Source organism: Xyrauchen texanus, chromosome 29 (assembly GCF_025860055.1).
Source record: "Xyrauchen texanus isolate HMW12.3.18 chromosome 29, RBS_HiC_50CHRs, whole genome shotgun sequence".
Classification (NCBI taxonomy): domain Eukaryota; kingdom Metazoa; phylum Chordata; class Actinopteri; order Cypriniformes; family Catostomidae; genus Xyrauchen; species Xyrauchen texanus.
Window position 1 is genome coordinate 14,886,675 of NC_068304.1, and position 24,854 is coordinate 14,911,528.

The 24,854-nt window shown below is 36.9% G+C and overlaps 2 protein-coding genes across 2 annotated transcripts in view; one reads left to right on the plus strand and one right to left on the minus strand.

Moving 5' to 3' along the window:
* The window catches only part of LOC127622684 (thromboxane-A synthase-like), a 111,583-nt gene extending 99,850 nt beyond the window's left edge, over positions 1-11,733 (plus strand). Inside the window, exons 11-14 of the mRNA XM_052096712.1 lie at positions 7,876-7,964; positions 8,155-8,292; positions 9,408-9,570; positions 10,443-11,733. Coding sequence (XP_051952672.1) covers positions 7,876-7,964; positions 8,155-8,292; positions 9,408-9,570; positions 10,443-10,538 — 486 coding nt within the window. The 3' untranslated portion in view covers positions 10,539-11,733. The remainder of the gene's footprint in view (positions 1-7,875; positions 7,965-8,154; positions 8,293-9,407; positions 9,571-10,442) is intronic.
* Positions 11,734-11,743: 10 nt separating this feature from the next.
* On the minus strand, positions 11,744-24,554 carry LOC127622683 (protein mono-ADP-ribosyltransferase PARP12-like). Its single transcript, XM_052096711.1, has 12 exons — positions 24,183-24,554; positions 22,972-23,107; positions 18,780-19,056; positions 18,052-18,195; positions 16,266-16,398; positions 15,994-16,177; positions 15,725-15,845; positions 14,726-14,822; positions 14,565-14,646; positions 14,170-14,300; positions 13,111-13,262; positions 11,744-12,985 (listed from the first exon to the last, which is right to left on the minus strand). Exons 1-12 carry the CDS (start codon positions 24,494-24,496, stop codon positions 12,732-12,734), a joined length of 2,025 nt encoding a protein of 674 aa, XP_051952671.1. The 5' UTR covers positions 24,497-24,554; the 3' UTR covers positions 11,744-12,731.
* Positions 24,555-24,854: the final 300 nt, after the last annotated feature.

Here is a 24,854-nt window from a genome sequence, read left to right on the forward strand (position 1 = left end):
TTACCTTAGACATGTTCTTGAGTTTAAAAACAGCTACAAGGAGTGCAACAAAATGGAACAGAATACAGATGTTTGTGAGAACAGCCCGGTCTACCTCGAACAGATATATTTATAATATTAGTGGATATATTTATGTTATATATTGAATATTTTTATAATTATATATTAAAATGTCTGTGTTTAGGGGTGTTTCTCAGCTAATACTGACATACTGTATGCAATTCATTCAATTAGCCTATTAATCGGCATCTTATGTAATTAATTAATGTTATTAAAAAAATCAGTCGATTGACAGCCCAACTGAAAACATTATTATTTTGACTTTTTTTAACTTGACACGCCATCTTACACAATGCTCATGGCGACATGCACAAAAAACTGTGCAAGATTTCGCACAACAGCTAAAGAACTCCATCTGAATGGGTTTATTTTGAAACATGTTTATAAAAAGGACTATATTTAACTTAACACAGCATCTTAATAGAGTGCAAGAATTATTATAGTTCTGAATTATTTTTCCCATTTATTTCTTCCATAAACGTTTTTTGAAAATCCTCCATTAAATAGTTCTAAGCCACGAAATAAACCAACCAGAGGTGAATCACAACATTACACTTTTTTTTATTTTTTATTGATTCATTCATATATAAAACAAATAAAAGCAAAAACATATACAAACAGAATCAATACTTGACCCCCTCTATTACCTCCCCCCAATCCCCAACCACAAGAACACCTCAGTGGTCCCAAATGATTATAGACACACACACCAAAAAGAAGATTTTTTTTTTTAAATAAATAAAATATAATAATCACACACATAACAACTACACCTCTCTCTCCACTGTCCCTCCCCGAGAGCCCTCCAAAACAGCCAGATATTTGTCCCAATTTCCCACAAACAAGTCCAAATTTCCCAATCCTCTAGATACACCTTCTTCAAAAGCTACCACCCTCCCCATCTCTGCACACCACTCTGGAAATGATGGCGCTCCGTCCGACTTCCAACCCCTTAAAATAACTTGTCTGCCAATCGTAAAACTAGTCAGAACCCATTTTATTTGTATTTCTCCTCCAAATTTATGACCGCCCCATCGCCCAAAATACAAAGTCTGGGGCAAAGTAAAACTTGAGTGCCCAAAACGTCACCCAAATAACTCTGAACCCTCACCCAAAAATCTTGAATCTTAACACACCCCCAAAAGATATGAATTGTGTCTCCATCTTCTGATTGGAATCAACAGCAGGTGGGTGTTCCAATTTTTCTCCCAATTTGGAATGCCCAATTCCCAATGCGTTCCAAGTCCTTGCGGTGGCGTAGTGACTTGCCTCAATCCGGGTGGTGGAGAACGAATCTCAGCTGCCTTCGCGTCTGAGACCGTCAACCCACGCATCTTAACATGTTACTTGTTGAGTGCGTTACCGCGGAGATATAGCGCATGTGGAGATTACACTAGATCTAGTGGATCTAGCAACCGGGCCAATTTGGTTGTGCAGATTTAATTAACAATCTTTGAGCTCATGATATGTCTATCTTTAAAGGGTTTGTAAGTTATTGGTAAAAATGTATTAGTCTATGAAAAATATTTATGGGACTTTTACTTCCGGAACCCGACTGTTCTTTAACACAACACTGAAAGCGAAACGCAAAAAAAAACTGTGCAAGACGCAACACGATGGCCAAAGAGAACAATCTGGATATCTATGAAAAGGTTTTCTGAAAGGGTTTTACAGTGCATTATCTAACAGCTAAAGAACAGCATGCTGTTTGCACATTAATAAAAGTAGCACCGCATACATAAATGATATACATAAACTAGTCAACCTCATTAATCGACTAGTCAGTTGTTGGATGCCCTTTTGACCATTGAGGCTAATCCCTCATAGCATCCTCAATGAACATATAATGTGTACTTCCAAGAAACTCTGAATAATTTACACAGTATAGCTTGCATAATAAGTGAAAGTAAGCACACCTGCCTGGCAGAAGCAAAGGTGAGCCAAACCACGTGGAGCTACATCCACAGTAATGATAATTTTAGCTGCAGTCTTTGGCAGAATCATGTTGGTGAAAACCCCCTCATAATTGCTTTTGCAGCAGGGAGCCTCGTGACCTTCCATTTGATTGTCCATTACAGTTGTATTTTCCTGCACATTGAGTCAAATTGAATAAAAGGTGTCCAGGTCTGCAGGAGGGTGGGGGCGTTAAATCCCAAAGGCAATGCTGGGCTGTAATAGCTCTATCAAAGACACACGGCAGGACCATGTGAAGAACATAATGAGCATCAGGCACATGGAGGGGACTCACGGTGAGTTCAAGGCCTAGCCGAATGTACAGCAGGGAACGGAAGCGTAATGGGGCCAGAGATTAATGCGCAGTCTTGCTGGAGACCAACTCAATGTTATTATCCTTAACGAAACTAAGATGAAAACATGTTCATTAACTTAAATATAAGTAAATATTTACATAATTAGATAAACTAAAACTAAACTACCACCAATTAGAATAAAAATACCCATCTTCCATTAAAGTTTCAGTGCACTACCCAGCACACACACCACCTCTTTAGATTGGATATTTTCACATATTCTCCTGAAATTTCTATAAATATTGGGCTGGAACAGATCAAACCATTGCAACTGTTGAATTAATAATGTATACATGTATATAAAAGATGTGTATATATATATATATATGGAAACCTCATTCTCTACATCTGAACAGTCAATTCTGAGAATCCCAGACGAGAATGCCAGTGTTTTTACAAAAATGTGTTTAATATGGGCTTTGGTTTTGTGTTGATTTGGGTCCATCTGGTGTGGCTTTGTTATTGTTTGTTTTCCCCACTATTGCATTTCAGAAGCTCTAAGGTAGCTCTTTTTTCCCAACCGCACCAAGAATCTCAGAGGCCAATTTTTAAGCCTTATAAATTATGTGGCAGTGTTTTTAAATCACAAATTCTGTTTGCATTCAACTTGCATCTGGCATACAACTGCTTCTTAAAATACCTAGCAGGCTAGCTGTATAAAAATTTGACAGGTCTCCCAGTGTGAATGCCCGTTCTATACAGTATTTTCTCAAAAGAAAAGTAGTTAGCAACTCTTAAATGTGTCTGGAGCTAAAATGGTCTACTCCAACAGACTCTTCCATACCTATAGAGGCCTTGTGACTGGCAATGGCACAAAATCTCCTCCAACTATTCAGACCATGACAAAGTGTTGATTTTCTGCTCAGGTGATTTTAATTAGTTTGCCCATTGTTTGTCCCTCCTTCTCTGGTTCAGGCATTGGCCAGCACTGTATCATTTGTACAGCCAGCCCACAATCGTCTGGCATAGGCTGTCTCCAGTTGATAAGAGCAAAATCAATGTCTCTGACACTCCCTGCAATTAGTTTCCCTAATTAACCATTTGGCCAAGGAAATAATCACCACTGGGGCTGATTGCAAGGCTTGACGGAATGTTTTTGAAATGGCTCACAATTTTCGAAACTCACAATTCCAAAGTAAAGAAATAATCCACTTGAGGCTCAGGATTTTACCTGGTTTTAGGGAGTTACCATGGGATAAAAACACCCCATACCTTTGGTAACTGTTTAACCATGGTAAAATCACTGTAATGCATAGCCTCTAGTGGCTTATTGTATTATATAATGCCGGCAATGGCAATACAATAAAAGACACCCTAAACAGACATGTTCCATAAATAGTTTAATTTATGAATATTAAGCCATGTAATCTAGTTCCTCGGCCTAAATATAGACTGCTTATGGTTGCCAAGCAATGTGGCAACCTGGCACATTAATATAGTATGTTCTGTGTGTGTTTATCTGCGTTTTACTATGGCTTTGAAGATGGCTCATCCAATCAGAATTAAGAGTCAGAACTATGCCGCTTGTGTTTGTTTGGTTTTAAATGTTCCTGCTGTTCTACCTACTTGATATCACATTAAAAGATATGATAGCGAACATATGGGGGTGCATTATTAGCATCAGAAACAGTCTTCTAGCCTATCTGCCCCTGTTCCAAGCTATCAGAAGACAATGGAAAATGACACTCAGTTTGTTGATGCACTAGCAGCCCCTTTGAGCCATCTCCTGTTTGAACATGCATGCCTCCATCACTGTCAATAACAATAAATAACCATTTCTGTGGAAACCCTAAAGGGACGGGCGAAATAAGGAGCCCTATTAGCTGTTTCCATCCCATAGACACCAGCCAACATGCACTTTCCCATATTACTTTGGGAATTACATTTACAAAAGGGGGGGAAATGATTATCTGAAGAAAAACAAAAGAGGCCTGAAAATGGGAAAACAAGGTTTAATGTAAAGCAACTGGTGGGTCACAACTCAAAAATGGGCCGCAGGTCTGTTCTGATATGGTCTAGGACACCATGGAAACAACAACGCGAAATGTAAATTAAATACATAGAAATAGATTATCTTTAAAGAGGTGGAAAAAAACACTTGAAGTAGCCAGATATTTTGATGTCAAAAACGCTGCATCCTCTCTTGTATTTGTAAAGTACGTGATCATCCAGTTTTGCAGAAAGTCTTTACATGGATGTCACATACACATGCACACATATCATGTTCAGCTAGCCATAAACAGTAGGTTAAATGTCTTAAATTCATGGAATTAACTGATCATCTGTTTCTTCCTTGACTGGAATGAAGCAAGAAACATAAATAAGGTAGACGTGAGAAGGCAGGCCGCCTATGCTCCAAGGCCTGTGAACACTTCACACACTCTCGCAGGAAAAATGAATCTCATTTTCTGAAAAGAGGCTGATATTAATACCAAGGGGCACAGAAATATGCAGGGAAATGAGTTGTTTTAGCAGGGTGCTCCTTGAACACGGCGAGGCTTTTTTGTCTCTCTAGAAATGAATGTGAAGGAAACGTTATTTTTAGTCCAAAGCATTTCCATAGAGACTGTATTTCTTGTTTTATTAATTCAAACTGTACGGGCTTTTGGATTTTAATGACATGTTCTGTTACTTTTTAAGTTAATTTATTTTGACTTGATGAGAATACATTAGAGTACTTGCGTAGCAGAGTGTTTGTTGTTGCAGAATGAGAACAAGCAAATGTGCAGTTATATTCAGAGAGAGCCCATCATGAGTTTAGAAACACACTTACATCTGAAACACAGGAATAAACTTGCCAATAATCAACATGTTTGAGGGTGAGGTGACTAGAAACATACTTGAGACAGACCTTTAGACTGGAGGAGTCAAGTCGTCTACCAGACTACCAGCTGTAGTGTCAGTTCCACAAACTTCTCTACTCTGTACCATGGTTATAATCCAACACGGGGTCTAGCATATTTATTAAACTGGAAATAGTCTCCTCTATTTGCACACGGTATGAAAGCAGCGACATGTCACCCTGTCTCTCATCTGTTTTGCTTTTATTGTATCCTACTGAGCTCTGTGAAGCATACTCTCAGAAAAGCTACTTTGGGCCAAAATTGCCTGCAGTCCCTGATCACGGTCATTAATTATTGCAGCATTCAAGCAAAACATATCCCTTGTGATGCATACAGGAAGGTATTATGAATGCATTATGGGAACATTGTGTAAGGTCTATTATAGATATTATACATAATCTTTGCACTGGGATTTTTTTTGGTTGGTTGGTTGTTTGATGACAGCATGAATTGAATGAAAAAAAAAGGAAGTCAACAAAGACAAGAAAATTGGTAAGCCTGTCTGCAGGGCTGTTTGACCTTGCTTTGTGATTTTTGAGCCATCGATGTGCATTCAGTGGAGTTAAATTTAGTCATACTTCAGGCTGTGAGTCAAGGAATAAACAGACAAGGGTCTTTCTTTTCAGCTGAGATTTGGTGAATACTTCACATTCATTGAAAGGAATTATTCAAAAAAATAACAGAGCTGTGCCAACTGAAACAAATATGCCTCTTTCACATGGAAACGAATGTCATACAGAGTAAATTGGCAAGGATTTTAGTTTTAGGGAGAGAGATGAAGTAAAAATATGTTAGATATCGTATGCAGTATTTGTATTTACCTTATACAAATATTCATCATGGTAACCACAGTTTCTGGCAAAATACTACAGTGGCTATGCTAATTATGCTATGCTAATTATTGTGCATACTTCAGTTAAATATTTATTCAAAACCCCTAACCCTCAGTATTAAAGGAATGTTCTGTGTTCAATAAAAGTTAAGCTGAATAGACTGCATTTGTGGCATAATGTTGTTTACCACAAAAAAATAATATAAAAAACAATAATCACTGTAACAGTATTTGAGTTAAAGACTTTGTCATTGTACTGCTGTGCAAAGCAACAAAATTTGTTGTATCCCACATTCTCAAACATTTACATAAGAAAACAGCATCAACAGTAAATATATATATATATATATAAAAGATTTGTTTGAAGTTATATCCAGTATTGTAACTTTGTTGTCATGATGAGGTACCGCAAGTAAACCGTCTTATGTGGGATTAACACACCGGTAAATCCCACATTTTTCCACACTAAAATGATGTTAACATGTATTATGTTTAAGTCTTGTGGCTATTCTTTTGAAATTTTTGGGCTTGCCACATTTTCTTCCATTTTGAGTGCCTAACTGTAACTTTGATTTATTTATATTTTCTCCCAATTTGGAATGCCCAAATCCCAATGCGCTCTATGTCCTCATGGTGGTGTAGTGACTCGCCTCAATCCGGGTGGCGGAGGATGAATCTCAGTTGCCTCCGCCGCGTCTAAGACCATCAATACACACATCTTATCACGTGGCTTGTTGGGTGCGTTACCGTGGAGACATAGTGCATGTGGAGACTTCACGCTATTCTCTGCGGCATCCACGCACAACTCGCCGCGTGCCCCACCGAGAGCGAGAACCATATTATAGCGACCACGTGGAGATTACCCAATGTGACTCTACCCTCCCTAGCAACTAGGCCAATTTGATTGCTTAGGAGACCTGGTTGGAGTCATCTTTTTGTCTTTTTAATCTCTCTTTTTTTACACTGAATTAACATTTTATTTTTATATAATGGACATTTACGTAATTGATCTCTGCCTGAGACTTATTACACCTTGAAGTCTTTAAAATTCAAGAGCACCTCTCAGTCCTTAATGTAATTGTAGTTCAAGCATGCTACACACATACTAAATACTGTCCTTAGTTACCAGCTCATCCACTTAAAAGCTGCCTCTCTCACAACATTTCATCACAGTTATGTAATTCTGCCCCAGAATGACACCTAATGAAAAGTGACAATGCAGCCAGACAATAAAGGGGCAGACAACTGTATCCATCATGGCTAAATCTGCCCCTTTCTCGCCCTGCTGCATCCTCTCTTCCCTATAACAGATGCTTTTACTGATGGAACTGAGTGACTTTAGAGCACCCAGTCATTTATAATGCCCACATTGCATGTCTGGGGGATCAAGTGGAAGGGGGTTTGGGCAGAATGGCAAGGGAGCGTGCTTAGTGTCTGACCCCTATTTTCGCAGAGACATGCAGTAATAGACTGCTTTGCACTGCCTTCTCTGCTGTGGCTTTCCGTGTTTCAGTTAACTCAAAGACATAACAAAAATCAGGAATTAATGCCCCAGCAAGAAACAGACAAGAATAATAAATAGAAGCTGATCTGAGAAGAGTTTGTCAGTCTTTCATTTTCCATTGTATTTGCTGAAGAAAAAATGTTTTATGTTCTGTGAAATGGATTGAGTCAATGGCATGTTGTAAAACTGAAATTACCCCCATCTTCAGTGTGGCTGTGATTATTGTTGCAGTGCTTCCCCCTACTGGTCATATATACGTAGTGACAGAAATAATTCCAAACAGGCCTCGGTGTTATCACACTAAATGTTTTTCATTTTTCCTTCTAGGAGACAGTCAATTACACTAATGTCCAAGAGCTCAAATATTTAGACATGGTCATCTGTGAGGCGCTCAGACTCTACCCACCTGCGTTCAGGTACGTCAAGCGATTTCATATCTCAATTGTTGCGCATGCACAGAACCAAAAGCATAATTTTTAGACTCAAATTATTATGAATAACATAGCCACTTCTAATTAAAATGTTTATGTTTTGGGAGTTGAACTACATGCAATGAAGACTGAATCTAAGAGACTGTTTATGTTGGTCTTGTGTATTTCGTCACAGGTTTGCACGAGAAATAGAGCAAGACTGTGTGGTAAATGGCCAGTTTTTGCCAAAAGGGGTGTCTCTGGACATCCCTGCAGGTTTCCTTCACCGTGACCCAGAGCACTGGCCCGAACCGGAAAAATTCATACCAGAGAGGTGAACTATTTTACAGTCTGTTCTTTCAAAGCTGATAGGACTTTCATAAGTTCACTTCACTCAATTGAATGAGTAAACTCGATCCCTCAATTGAATCAAGTAATGGTGTCTCCAAAACCTGTGGTGTTCATATAGAATGAACTTAACTATTTAAGTTAAGCTAACTAGATGCAAGTAGACTTAACTCAGTTTTGCTAGCTCAAATAAAGACGAGTATATCCGATTCTAGGCCAATCATTAAGCAAACTTAATTCTCCACTGAAATGCATACTGTATATACCTCTTCTTCAGTTCCACATGAGTCAACGGGGTCAAAAGGGGACACAGATCACCATAATGGTGACATCACATGAAACATCTGTTTGCAGTTAAACAAAATAATTAATACTACAAGAGCTAAAACCTGTAAATTCTTAATAACATCTGTTTAAATGCCACATTAAGTTCCTATTGATCAAAAATATAAATAATTCAAGTGCAAGGGATTATGGGTATTCTACATAACCTCAATTTTGTACTCAATTGTTTGAGTTATTAACACTTAAAATATTAAATCTATAGATTTTTAGGATAAAAAAGTTCAAGGAACATATTATTATGTTATAACTTGACATTTCAAGAAATGTTTAATTAAGACAACTTGATTTTTCCAGTAATGACAACATTAGGGTTTACAGTGTACCATATTACTGAAGTGACAAGGCCTGAAATCCAAATCATCTGCATTGGTAGAGAATCTGAATTATCAGAATGGCACAGCCATCATACTTAACATTAAAGATGAAATAAAGAAGAGAATTCTGCATGACATGTATGACCTTGCTAAACAAAGAACAATTCTACAGCATTTTAGGCTGCAAGTTTCTCAAACTAGACTATGTTTATGGATTTTCATATTCAAAATATACATATTTTCTCATTAGTGGTGCTTTGCTAAGACAAGCATAACTATCACTATAACAGATTTAAACAAACCCTCAAGCTTATAAGCAACTACTTGTTTTATCTATGGATATTCTACCGATATTTAGAATGAGCCACACACAAAACGTCTCCAATGTTGTTTGTGAGTCTGCCGTGTGATTTGCTAACATTGAACTCTGGATTTGTCTCAGATTCACTCCAGAAGCCAAGGCCAACCGGCACCCGTTTGTATATCTGCCGTTTGGAGCAGGGCCACGCAGCTGTGTGGGCATGAGACTGGCTCAGCTGGAGATAAAAGTGGCTCTGGTGCACATATTGAGAAGGTTCAACGTTATGGCCTGCGAGGACACTGAGGTTTGTTATTAGATGTTGGACTGGGAAAGAGAAACTTTTGTAGAAATCTGCACATTAAAGGCCCCTGCTTGAGATTGTCTGACCGGTAAAGCCTGAAGCCCCGAACCCTACCTGAAATTGCTCACGCTCTTTAAAATTTCTTCTGCAAGCAAGTCAATGTATTGCAATAGACTGTATTTTATTTAAGCATCTTAGAGAACATCCGTAACACTTTACTGACATTAAACATAAACAAGGCTTGTGGCCCCTCTGCACACCAGCGCAAAAGGGAAAAAGACAATGGCTGAACATTTGCAGGGGGAAGAACAATCTAGAATCATGTGTAACAGTCACATAAAGTCCTCTTTGCAACCTGAACTTCTTTAGAACGTCAAATCTTTGTGACAGCTGCATTAAAAAGGCTAGACGAATGAAACTCGGGTGTCTCAAGCTTTTCAAAATTGAAGTTCTTTATAACTTGACAGAAATTCTAAAAAAATGTGGCGGTCCAGCGTGAGATGCGGACATTTTTTTTTAAATGTGCCGCAACGTTCAAATACGTCCAGCTCATATTTCTATTTACATAGAAATAATACAAAAATATTATTTACAAATATAATTATTTATTATAACCCAACCTGAAACTGAAACTCTGCATGGCAAAAACGACCCAAACCAGGCCCTAAAGCCAACGATTTGTCGGGTCCCATCAGACTCTGGTCGGGTCGCAGATCTCTACAGCTTTACTGAGCTTTTAGGCCTGTATTTGTATTTTTGTGCTTGTACAGTTGAGGAAGATGTATGAAGATACTGTGTCTCACAAATTTGCAGCCAGATAAATGGGAGATTTCCTATATATATGTATATATGTTCTTCTATTTTGTGTCACACAGGTTCCTCTGGAGTTAAAGTCAAGCACAACACTTGGACCCAAGAATGGAATTCTTGTCAAAATCACCAAAAGAGAGAATTTTGAGGATGAGTCCTGATGAGTTTCCATTCCAAGATTTTACAATCTGATTCTTTTCTAATCATATCACTTAAAATAAACCAATATCTAAATATCTAAACTCTAATTCTGGAATCAATTTCATGTGTCGGTACTAGTCCAGGCATCTTTAAGAGACTTAAATGACCAGTTCAGTGGTGTAAGAGGAAGATGGACTCAGTTTGTTACTGAAGCTAATGATCATTTTCCTTAATTATGATGTAAATATGATTAACTAGATCTAATTTAATCATAACTGCTTTTTTGGGGGCCTGGGTAACTCAACGAATATTGATGCTGACTACCACATCTGGAGTCATGAGTTAGAATCCAGGGTGTGCTGAGTGACTCCAGACAGGTCTCCTAAGCAACCAAATTGGCCCGGTTGCTAGGGAGGGTAGAGTCACATGGGGTAACCTCCTTGTGGTCATGATTAGTGGTTCTCACTCTCAATGGGGTGCGTGGTAAGTTGTGTGTGGATCGTGGAGAGTAGCATGAGCCTCCACATGCTGTGAGTCTCTGCAATGTCATGCACAATGAGCCACGTTATAAGATGTGTGGATTGACTGGTCTCCGCAGTGGAGGCAACTGAGACTTGTCCTCTGCCACCCGGATTGAGTTGAGTAACCACACCACCATGAGGATCTACTAAGTAGTGGGAATTGGGCATTCCAAAATTGGGGATAAAAAATGATAAGGATAAAATTAAAAATTAAAAGGAGAGGCATGTATTTCCACTCTAGAAATGATTTGAGTGATTTTGTATCTTATATTATTATATCCTTTTATTTGACATTAAGCTGCAATGCAGCACCATAATATGATTGTCGAGGTTCAAGTTGTACAGAGTGTGAATGTGATTTTTTATTTTACCCAACTTATGAACATTAGAAAGGGAAGATAAACTTTGATTTACTCAAATGATAAAAAAGTGAATTTAAATGACTAAACAATAAAAATGTTCCTTTGTGAGCATATTTCAGCTCCCTCACTGGGGTTCTAAATGTAATTATTATTTAATTATTTAATTTTTATACACATTTTACAATCATATTTAATCAAACTACACAATGATCACTGTAAGCCATTATAGATATTACAGTTTAATTTTTTTTAATGCATGATTTCCTGTAAAGCTGCTTTGTAACAATGTGTGTTGTGAAAAGCGCTATACAAATAAAAATGACTTGACTTGATAAATGGGTTTATTTTTTTATTGTTTTTAAAATCAATGTTGCATTATTTTGATAACAAACACCCAAATGCAAGAAGGAAACTTAATGAACAGTGATGATTTCTGGAGCTTAACAGAAGCACACCTCACAAAACAAGTCAACTGTGGATGGTCATTTTACTTATCAGTCAGACAGCAACTTCCTTTCTAACCAGGTGATTCTTGACCACCATAAGATGAAAAGTGGGCCGAGACTTTAAGGCTGGTTCAGCTTTACATGCTGTGTTATTATTTATAGACTGTCACAATCACAACCTTCATTTCTCAAGTTTAACATCAGGTCACAGTGGCAAAGGTCTCCATAGTCAACGACACGCCTGCTTCTTGTGTCTCCTAATGATTTACTGGTACCTAGTATATGTCCTACTTCCCCTTGCCTGTCTTGTACAGTATGTACATAAATCAATACAATGTCAACAGCCAAAACTAACATGAAAATTAAATGATTAAAATAGGCATGATTAATGTGCCATATTTTGCCAGCTCTCGACAAAATCTTGTTTTTTTTTAATTGTGCTAAAAAATCAGTGCTTTAAAATATAATGCAATACAAATTTTGACTACTGATTTATAATCATTGGCACTTTGATAAAGACGGTATCAGGTTGGTTTTAACTGGCTGTCTCTATTGCACTTAATGCATTAAGCAATCTGCATCAAATTCTGATATATTCTACTAAACAATTTGCCATTTTCACCACAGAGTCTGTCATAGAGGGTATACTAAAGTTAATTACATTAAAAAAATATATATATTATAAAAAAATTTACTCAACAGAAAACAATGCCTTAAGAGATCAGGTTATTTTTCAGTAATGTAAACCTAAGCCTAAATTATTTGTGCAACAGACTTTCAAATGTAAGATCGTAAGATAAAATAAATGCCAAAATTTCAAGTGAGCGTTGCTTACAGTATCATCATGTTTTATAGTCAAACGTGTTTTGAAACCGTACTACAAATTAGGAGTATTCAATGATATACTCAGGATAGACCTGGTACTTCTCAAAAACTACAAAAATGGCTGGATTGGTTTCATTGTCAACACAGCTGTCATAAAGTTTGAGACTGCTGTTCTTCTGTGGAGGTCGGACTAAACTACTTTTACCCTTTGTGAACTCTCCAACAAGCACCAGCGCCACAAACATCTTCTTGGTCTTGGTTCTGGATTTTGCATATCTGTCAGAGTATGAAGCATCTCTGGCAAAATAGCTGCCTGTTAAATATGAGAAATGTTTAAGAAATCTACATTTTATGTAAGATTTCACAGCTACTACAGCACTATGAAGCATGGAACAAAAGCTGCTTCATGCTGAAAGTATGAGATAAATGTCAAAGTACCTTTCCCATAATGTGTCCCGTGACTGCCACAGATCCTCCAGTCAAAGTTCTGCTCACAGATGGCTTCTATCAGAGACTCATTTGTACCATGGAAAAGGTAACGCTGGTCTACTACCTTCCCTCCATTCTTCTCAATCATTTGTTCTTTTTGCCTAGAAAAAAAACCAAACAAACATTGTATGTTTATGTTAATACATTTGATTGATAAATGGAGCTTAAATCATGTCCATATTCAGATTATTATGTCCAGTACATACATATATACATAGTGCCTCAAAAATGATTTGGACACTTTAACCACACTTAAAAATGTGTGAACTCTTCACATTATATAACAAAATATCAAGCCAAGTGGCATTCGTTTTAGAGAAATATAGCACAAATGATTTTCATGCAGAAAGTTCAAGAAAAGAACAACAGATATATTGTTCAAGATAAAGGCATAAATTATTATGTGGCACTTTCTGGCAGTTAGTGGAACATGTCCACAGATAAAGGAATGTTCCGGGTTCAGTACAAGTTATGCTCAATCGACATTATTTGTGGCATAATGTTGATTACCACAAAAATGTATCTCGACTCGTTCCTCCTTTTCTTTAAAAAAAGCAAAAATTGAGGTTACAGTGAGACACTTGCAATGGAAGTGAATGGGACAATTTTTGGAGGGTTTAAAGACAGAAATGTGAAGCTTAGAATTCGGAACCCGAACTTGAACCTGGAATGTTCCTTTAATGTGATGAACTACACCTGTGGTCACTCTGTAATGACAGCATGTGAACTGACCAGTTTGATATATTGTTGTTATTTGTAATGAAATTCATATATCTATAAGTGTTCAAATGTTTGATAGGGGCAATGTACAGTACATATATAAAATATGCAAATGAAGTTCACTCCAGTAAATTCATGTTGTATATTTTTTTCAACTTCAAATTTTTATTTTACTCAATTCTCAATATCACAACATTATAATTGGTCTGTGGTGACAGTATGGTGCTGTGTAAATGACTCAACTTCCTGTACCGAGCAGTGTTCAAATGTTTACATGACAAAACCTACCATTGAAAGACCCTCCAAAGAGACTGGTTCTGCACTGTCTCAATCTTGTGAATGATGCTATTGGGCATCGTTTTACTAAACAATGTGCACATCATTTTGTATTCCTTGGAAGAGTTTTGCAGAGGAACAATCTATGGAAATACATTAAATTGATTCAAATATTCAGTATTATTAGATGTCTGTTGATAAACAATACTTCAACAAACTCAACAAACAGCTATTTTATTCACAAGTGAAAACCAATTACAACTTAGCAACTTGGAATGGTCCTCAACTTTAACCACGGATAACAATTTTAAGAGAGGTGCAAAACTAAATAGAATTGATTCCCTAAATGTATAACGACAGAAGACATATTGTACTTTGCCTTGCTGTAGAGTGATTGGACGGTGTACCTTGTAGGTGAAGCTAGGGAGAGCTCCTTTGTCCCAGTAAGAAGGAACTTCCACAGAAGAGGTTGAGCTCTCTGGAGACTCACTTCAAATCAAAACATTGTACAATAAACAACAGTTTAATACAGTGTGTGAGAATGGATTGGATGAATGGTATATCTTACCTCTTTATTTTGCTCTTGATTTCTTGGGCAGACACAAAACGTGGTCTCCTTCGAATCTCTCTAACAGTTTTGTACTGCAGATTTTGCTGACACATGTCTGAAAATGATTTGCCAAAAAATCATATAAAGTTAACTGCCATATAAAAAGCTAACCAAAATTGCATGATTAAAGAATTGGTTCACCCACAAAATTGTAATTCTGTCATTTACCCCATGTCATTCCAAACTTTCTTTCTTCCATGAAACACAAAGCTTTAAAGGGAAAGTTCACCCAAAAATGAAAATTCTCTCATAATTTACTCACCCTCGTGCCATTCCAGATGTGCATGACTTTCTTTCATCTGCAGAATGCAAATTAAGATTTTTAGAAGAATATTTCAGCTCTGTAGGTCCAAACAATGCAAGCGAATGGTGGCCAGAACTTTGAAGCTCCAAAAATCACATAAAAGCAGCATAAAAGTTATCCATAAGACTCCAGTGGTTTAATCCGGTTTTCAAGAGCTAGGAAGTGTAATCGAGCTTGCAATGGCAAGATGTACATTGCAAAAAATATATATATATATATTTTGGTCGGTTCTCACCCCAAAACAAAAGGATTGCTTCAGATTACATTGATTAAACCACTGGAGTCTTTTATGTTGCCTTAATGTGATTTTTGGAGATTCAAAATTCTGGCCACCATTTACCTCCATTATATGGACCTACAGAGCTGAAATATTCTTCTAAAAATCTTTAGAAAGTGTGAGTAAATGATGAATGAATTTTCATTTTTGGGAGAACTATCCCTTTAAGGCAGAATGCTTGGGACTTACAGCCTGAGTCACCATTCACAGTCAATGTTTGGGAAAAATGCAATGAAAGTGAAGACTTTGAGACTAATGAGACTAACATTAATCTAAATATCTTCTTTTGTTTTCCACAAAGTAAATTAAGTCATTAGGGTTCGGAACAATAAGAGAGTGAGCAAATGATGACTGAATTTTCCTTCCCTTTAAGTACCTTTAAATTTGAGAGTGTATTGATGGTTTTTTGAGCTGAATGTAATTTCCTTCTCACTGTCAGCCAGGTAATGCTTCTCAAGGTCTTCTGAAGTGACCGAGGCCACAAGTTTTGCATCCTCCTGTAAGATTCAAACAGTACCTGCTATGAATTTCAGTAATATGCTAACTGATTATTTCAATAATATATTAAACATGATGTTTAGAATAGCTTGATTTAGGCTGATATTAAAATAAGATATAATAATATGTCTCAATGACACCACTGACCCCTTTGCCATACTCTGTCCAACCCCCACTGTCATTCTTCCAATACCACAGCCATTCAGTAGTCAGAATAAAGTGAGGGGGTTTAGTAACAGATGATACTGTAGATAGGCGATGGATTTTTGATTGTCCACGTGTCATTGTGATAAAGTCAATATTCAGATATTCTCTGTTGATCTTAGTAATACTGTGGAGAATAGATGAGAGATTAAAAGAAATCACCCAAATTGAATCACATATGCATATTAGTATAACAAAACACTATAGAGTTAGACCTTGAATCATTACATGGACAACAGAACGCCTCCTCAATCTCCTCTTCATTTGGCAGGTCAGTCCACGTACTTTCATTCGAGTGTGAAATCTGCCATTTATACGGTAGATGATGGTGAACACGGACACACTTGTCTAAAGACACAAACAATGACGGTTTCATCATGAGAAGAAAACACATTTTAAAAGTTTCTTTCTTAAAGGAATAGTTCACCCAAAAATGAAAATTCTGTCAGAATTTACTCACCATAATGTTTTTGCAAACTCTTATGACATTCTGTCTTATGTGAAACACAATAGGAGAAATATTAATAAACATATATTAAATGAGAACTTGAGTAGTTTTTGAGCTAAATGTTCTCGTGTGAATACGCATGCCACTGTGAACAAGCTTCTCTCAAATTGCTCATTAATGTGCAATGAACGTCAAATTGTTCACTGAAAAATTACCAAACTTTCGAGCTGTTTCTCAACAAAGCCTATCACATGCATTCAGAAGACTTGGCATAGGACGCATGAGTCGCATGGACTACTGGCAGCGGTAGACTTAGCACTAGGCAAAGGTGTGCATCCGCCTACGGACCCTAAAAGCTGAGGGCCTCCTAAAAATACAAACTATGTTTTTTATAATTATTAAATGCAAAATAACATAACTTGAAATATCGCTGTTATAACACCGATATTATTAATATTACTGTTATTTTCAACAGGTAAGCCCATAAGGGGGGAAAAGTGGGGTCCAGCCACTGAGAGGGGCCCAAGAGAGATAGATCAACACCCCTGATAGTGCGATGACGTCCGGAGATCGAGTGAACATTGCCTGTGACAAATACTGGTGCTCCAACATATACCGGCAAGCACATCTACACCTTCCACCAAATGCCATCATCATGTTTCTCGAGTGGGATGAGTTCCTTTAGCCTATTCAGATTAGTGGTCTACTCATAAAGCACCACAATGAATATGTTAATAAAAACATGTATTTATCAAAACAAAGTATTAGTGTTTTAATTACAAATCAGGGAATAAGAAACTAGGCCTACATATTCTGTGGTGTGTCGGAGTTTTAGAAATTGCAATATTAATGTTAATATTAATAGTTCTAAAAAATTATTTTATCAAAATTTGTTATGGATAGGGTTTAATTAAAATGTGATTATTTATTTATTATGCTCTTCTGTAAAAGTTGGCCGAAAATCCATTCTGATTGGCTGGCTGCTATAGGCTGCTCTTGAAAGACAGAGACAGACTCATCTTGTAGTTCGGTTCATCTGGTAACAAAGTTTTGTTTCAAAATTTCCAGGCTGCTACAATGAGCACCACTGAGAAAGAACAAGTCTAAAACTTTGTTATTAGATGTGCCAAAGCTTGCAAACTTTATGGCATTGAACAATTTTTATATTGTTGTTGAGGCAAATTGTGTGATTACGTGATTATTTGAATGAGCTACTACTTTTTTTCATGTCTTACCACAATAAATAATAAAATAATCATAATAAAAAATAATAACAATGAAGAGGGCCCCATTCCAGTACTTTGCCTAGCACCCTTAACTAATATTATTATACTTTTCTGTTCTTTTTTACATTTAAATTGAGACACTATTGTACTGGCAAGACGGACCGAGATTCACTAAAACATCTTGTTTTGCATTCTGCGAAAGAAAGTCAATAAGGGTTTGAAACTACATGAGGGTGAGTAAATTATGACAGAATATTCCTTTTGGGTCAACTATTCCTTTACCCAGAAAGTTTACTGTTAGGGAATGCACCTGTATAATGACATTACCTTTGAAACTACATCCAGAGCGCAAGAAAAAGAGACAGATCTCACTTTGATCAGCCTCACTGACAGAATGGCTGGATTTGTGTCTAGTGCGCTCTCTCACTGCTGGTAGAGCTGCTGGAGTTGTAGCCAGAATGGACAGAGACACTGAGGAGAAAAGGAGAAGAACAAACAGTGTAATATTCTAGAACAGTGATTATCATCAGCTTTTGGAGGACCCAGATTTTTGCATTAGACATCAAGTGAAAGTACCAAAACTGCTTTAGGTACAAAAGTAACCAGTGTATCACTCTTACCATAGGCTAAACAATATGCAATATTATTAAGATGACATAGGCTGATTAAGAAAACTGACAATTTTGTATAAACAGCAGAATTACTGTATGATTTATCAGTTCAAATATTGAATTGGGTAAAAACAATTTTTGACATCAACAGTAAAATAAGAAAGCATTTTCTCATAAAAAGTTTATAGCTTGATTTAGTTGATTTAGCTTGCTATCATAATGGATTACATCATATTATAATTACATTCTATATAGTTGCATTCTATTATTTTATTATTATTTGGATTTTTCTGTGACTCCCATAGAATGGACCTACTCGACATACCAGTTTCTATTGTATATGATAACTACTCTTCTAGAGATCGCCTGTTTTGTTCAATGAGGAATAAACATCTGTGCTAACTTTAAACAGCAGAACAAAGACAGTTAGCTAGTTTTATTCACCTGTTTGTGCACTCTTCTTGACAGGATTTACATGGGCAGAAGTGATCAGAATCTTGTTCTTGTAAATCTTATGGAGTTTGCGCATGTTATCTGGACTGATCCCTCTGCCTTTGAGGATTTTCTGTGCCTGTGCATCAAATATGTGGGCTCTTTTGCATGCAGCTCCAAATTTACAGTCATCCTGCAGGAAGTGCTGGCACAGGTGCAGGTTGGTGCATGATGTTTTATATTTACAACTGCCATGTTCTCCATTTCCCTTGTTGTAATAGTAGCAAACCTACAAACATTATAGAGAGACGAGAGGCATATATCGTATCAAATAGCACTTCAGTGTTACCTACAATTTTCTGCTTATATGTATTTTTAATAATATATAATTTATTACAAATTGACTGGTTGAAGTTTCATTAATTTTTGAGTCACTGGTGCCAGAACCAGTTTTTATGTGTGTGTGTGTGTGTGGGGGGGGGTGAGGCAATCTGATTGGTTGTGGGTTGTGAGTCATCACAACAAAATTCCACAGTCAATATGCAGATTGTGTTGTACACCCAATTTAGACCAGACCAGCTTCCAAGATATTCAAAGTCACGGTGACTGACTTGTTATTTATCTACATAAAGTTTTGTCAAAAACTTCCACAGTTCGAATGTTGACGTAATCAAACTAAAGACATTCAAATCTACTTCAGTGACGGGACAGAGAGAGACTGGTCCTGCATTCCAAATGGGATAAATCACCCTACGAAGGGCACAACGAAGGGAGAACAATCACGACAATCATGTTGTAAGATCGCTTCAGAATTTACAATAAAAATGACTTAAACAGTGAGCTCTAAATGACTCTTATTTTTTGAGCCCTACAACATTCAGCCCTCCAAAGCTCTCACAGTGGATGATAAAGTCTTTGAAGGGAATAGGGCAGAGGGATATCACTATACGCTTGTCATTATATTCACATTTCACACAAGCCACTGCCTTAAGGGATAGTTCACACAAAAATGAAAATTCTCTCATCATTTACTCACCCTCATGATATCCCAGATGTGTCTGACTTTCTTTCTTCTGCAGAACACAGAACACATATTTCAGCTCTGTAGGTCCATACAATGCAAGTGAATGGTGATCCACCATTTGTAGCACAAATCACATAAAGGAAACATAAAAGTAATCCAAAAGACTCCAGTGTTGAAATCCTTATCTTCAGAAGCGATATAATATGTGTGGGTGAGAAACAGAACAATATTTAAGTCCTATTTTTACCCAAAATCTCCACTTTAACTTTGAAACTAAACAGGCATCACATGTAACTTTCAGATGTAAAAGTCAAAGTGAAGATTTAAGAGTAAGAGATCTTTCTCACCCAGACCTATTATATTACTTCTGAAGATATGGATTTAACCCATGGAACTAAATTACTTTACTTTTATATTTCTTTTATGTGTTTTTTAGAGCTACAAAGGTCTAATCACCATTCACTTGCATTGTATGGACCAACAGAGCTGAAATATTCTTCTAAAAATTATTTGTGTTCTGCAGATGAAAGTCAGACACATCTGGGATGGCATGAGGGTGAGTAAATGATGAGAGGATTTTTATTTTTGGTGAACTATCCTTTTAAAACAGTCTTTTCAACAACATGTTTATTTTATGTAGCAAACATTAACTATGGTGTTACCTTATACTTAGACTACATTAATAGAGAAATAGTTTACGAAGCTCAGAATCAGAATGAGTTTTATTGCCAAGTATGTTTACACATACAAGGAATTTGTCTTGGTAACAGAAGCTTCCAGTGCACAAACAATACAACAACAAGACAGAGATAATAATAATAATACAAAAATTGAATAAAAATAAAAGGTGAATAGAAAATATAAGTATATATAGAAATACAAAATAAGACAAAAAACAAATATTTACACCGGATACCCAGTTATTAGGCAAGTGAGTATTCTGATCTAATCATTATTTCCATGCACATTTTCCAACTCCAAACCATATAAACTTGAATGTTTATTGGATTCAATCATTTTTCAGGTATTTATTTGTGTAATGAGGAAGGGTGTGGTGAAAGTGACTAACATCTTATTTCAAGGTGTGCATAATTATTAGGCAACTTCATTACCTCAGGTAAAATGGGCCAAAGAAGAGATTTAACTGACACTGAAAAGTCAAATATTGTAAAATGCCTTTCAGACGGATGCAACACTCTTGAAATAGCTAAACTATTGAGGCGTGACCACCGGACAATCAAACGTTTTGTTGCGAATAGTCAACTGAGGCAGAAAAAAACGCATGAAGAAGAAAAGGTGCAAATTAACTGCAAAAGACTTGAGATCAATTATGCCTCCTACACACTACACGACTTTCAAAGACATCGGATTGTGGTACCGTTCAGTTTACAGATCTGTCTGTCTTGTTCCTCCATTTCTTTAGTAAAATGAGACTTTCTTGATACTGCAGCCATGCTAGTTGATGTTCTGTTGCAGGTACATCAGGACTCCTTCCACTGAAACTTCTCGTGCCCCGTTTCTTGCTCTATCATTGGCTGTAGGTCAACGCTGCAGTTGTATTCAGTCAAAACATATTTCACATTGCGCAATTTGGAATCGCAGACAGGTCCAGATAACACACTAGATATCTCGCTGAAATTGGTGACATGTCAGAGCTTCTCTCAGATCATGTCTTTGATAATTCATACATTGCGTTAGTCGAGTGAGCTCCAATTTGCATATGATTTTGGCCTTTTGTCTGTGATCTCCACTAAACTGTCAACAAGTGAAAATCGGGCCTAAAATCTTGTAGTGTAAACTCAGCATTAAATGTTAAACTACCAAGAACCAATTATCCTCCAATGCTACCATATTCCAGAACTGCAACCTACCTGGCGTGTCCAGAAATACAAGGTGCCAAGTGCTCAGAGACATGGCCAAGGTCAAGAAGGCTGAAACATGACCAGCACTGAATATATTCACATGCTGAAGTGTCAAGATTGGGCAAAGAAATACATTAAGTTTTAATGGACAGATGAAATGAGAGTGACTCTTGATGGACCAGATGGATGGGGCCTGTGGCTGGATCACTAATGGACACAGAGCACCACTTCAAGTCTGGTGCCAGCAAGGTGGAGTACTGGTATGGGCTGCTATCATTAAGGATGAGGTAGTCGAACCTTTTCGAGTTGAAGATGGACTGAAACTCAACTCCTAAACCTACTGCCAGTTACTGGAAAGTACTTTCTTCAAGCAGTGGTACAGGAAGATGTCCTCAGCATTCAAGAAGTCCATGATCTTTATCCATCACATGCATCCAAGTACTCCACTGCTTGGCTAGCCAGCAAGGGCCTCAAAGATGCCCAAATAATGACTTGGCCCCCTTCCTCACCTGACTTAAATCCTACTGAGTGAGGGAAGACAATAAACCTCTTTGAACAGCATTTGGGAGGCTGTGGTTGCTGCTTCAGCGAAAGTTGATTGTGAACATCAAGAAACTGACAGACTCCGTAGATGGAAGGCTTGTGGCAGTTATTGAAAAGAAGGGTGGCTATATTGGTCACTGAATATTTTTGAAAGGCCACAAATGTTATTTAAATACATTTTGAGAGGTGAGAAGATCTCTTCTCCCTGCATGCTACAGCAGGAGAAGAGTACCCTTGTTAACACTTTCACAACCTGATCAGACATCTGCATTTTTTCCTTAACAGGAATACACTTTTAATGCAAGTCGCCAGAAGCAATATTTAACCCACATATTAATTTTAGGGTTTAATACAGACTGCCAACTCATAACTCGGGTAAAATACAATTTCTTTTCAGCTGTATTCAGTAGTGGTGGAGTGAAACTATATAATTTATGAAAACAATTATGCCTGCAATAAAATGGTTAATGTTAATTTCAACAAATACTAATACATTTTTTAAATCAAAAGTTGTATTTGTTAACATTAGTTAATGCACCATGAACTAACATGAAAAAACAATGAACAATTGTGTTTTTATTAACTAAAATTAACCTAGATTAATAGCCTAACTGCTGTTAAAAATATATTTTCATTGTTTGTTCATGGCACCTAATGCATTAACTAATGTTGATGAAAGGAAACTTTTCATGAAGTGTTCCCAGTTTTCCTTACATCAATTTCGTATGTCAGCCTGACATAATGTGTACACATATTTGAATTAATAGACACTGACCTCTGGTAGTAAAAAGGGATCATTCTGAAGAAGAAGTTGAAACAACTGTCCACCTGCAAGCCCTTGAAGATCTCGCTTCCTCAAAAGATCAACATTATGTGCTGAGGACAAGTCATGGGAATTTTTGCACTTTGTTCTGAAATTGTCATAAACAGAAATATATTGAAAGAGCAAATTAATATTTTGCAATATATTGCAAATGTAGAACTTATGAAATAATTTTGTTGTTTACGGTCATGTGAACATAGAAACATACAGTATTACACATTCCAATAATAATATTTCCTCTCAACACCTAGCAAGAGTTACACGAACTTGAATGTTTTGGCCACCATTCACTTACATTGTGAGGAACAACAGAGCTGAGATATTCTTTTAAAAATCTTTGCTTGTGTTTAGCAGAAGAAAGAAAGTCATACACATCTGGGATGGCATGAGGGTGAGTAAGTGAGGAGATAATTTTTTGGGTGAACTATCCCTTTCAGGAATGAAGCTACTCTGCTGTGAGATTCATGTTTTTAAGAAATCCTATATTCATATATTTTGTACAAATAATATCTTAAGTAATGGTATAATTAAAAAAAATACATAAATAATAATAATAATAATTGGTTACCATGGTGAATTTTAGAAAGGGCAGAGATTATTCAACAGAGATGGGCCACTTCTATTAAAATGAATGGGAGACATTTTAACGCTCAACCAATCAGCTCTGAGCGCCCAACGGTAAACAAATGTACAAAGTCCCGCCTTACAGTTAAAAGAGACAATCGTCTTTTAGATTCATCGCCTGCCAATCAATTTTAGAACGCGCATGCGCATTAGCTATACAAGCCAGTGTTTATTTATTTATTTGCGCAAAATGAGATAAAGGAACCCGATTTTTTATACCAGTATTGTAATATAAAATAATATTTTATTGCAAGATCGTAATCTTGACCAACCATTTTTTAGATTTTGGTTTTTCTCCATTCAAGTAGATACGAGCTGTACTTTCATGACTGTAAACATCCTCCCGAGAGTGTTCCAAACATATTTACATTTACATTTATGCATTTGGCAGACGCTTTTATCCAAAGCGACTTACAGTGCAATTATTACAGGGACAATCCCCCCCCGGAACAACCTGGAGTTAAGTGCCTTAATATTCATTAATGTACCGTTTCAACGTATTCACTCTAACAACAGGCCTAGGATGAATCTTTACTTACCCAAATCTGCAGTTTCCACACACAAAGTACCTACATAGGTGCAGTTCTTCACAGCTGACACATTTGTCATTTTTGCACACTCGCAAGGAGGTTTTGGCAATGATCAGACTGTCAGCACCCATTATGGATTTGGTGTCTTTCGATTCTTCATCCTCTTTTACAACAAACTTCTCCTGGTCATCGAGCACCAGAGACAACACCTGATCCGCCACCGTAAAACTCTGCCGTAAATTACTCTCCACTTTACCAAAATCCGAACAGCCCTCGTTTATACAGAGAAAATTATATATGTTTTTAGATACGAAAGATGCCATTTTCGAAGATGATCAATTCCCTGCGTCTAGCTAATGATTTGAGGCATTTAAACAGAAACGAAACCGAAACTGGTGCTGCTCTCGAGCGTTACCTGGCGTTTGCGGTTTGCTACTAACGCTCTCTTACTACATATCTCAACATTGTAACCATCATTTCGTACAGAATATCAGTTACTGTTACATCTATAAAAAAAAATATATATATGAGATCTCCCTCCAAGCCACTTTACAATCTTTTTGAAGTTACCACACTTATAGTAACCAACCAACCTGTAAAGGCTGTATAAAATATCTTTAACTGGTTCAAGAATGATATGCCAAGTACATATGTATGAAATCGTGACCACTCATGTGAGAT

Coding starts and splice junctions, on each gene's coding strand:
- LOC127622683 (XM_052096711.1), bottom strand. CDS start 24,496: ATGGCATCTTTCGTATCTAAAAACATATATAATTTTCTCTGTATAAAC. Junction 23,108..24,182: donor TGTGGAAACTGCAGATTTGG/GTAAGTAAAGAT, acceptor TGACAATTTCAG/AACAAAGTGCAAAAATTCCC. Junction 14,301..14,564: donor TCCCTAGCTTCACCTACAAG/GTACACCGTCCA, acceptor GTATTTCCATAG/ATTGTTCCTCTGCAAAACTC.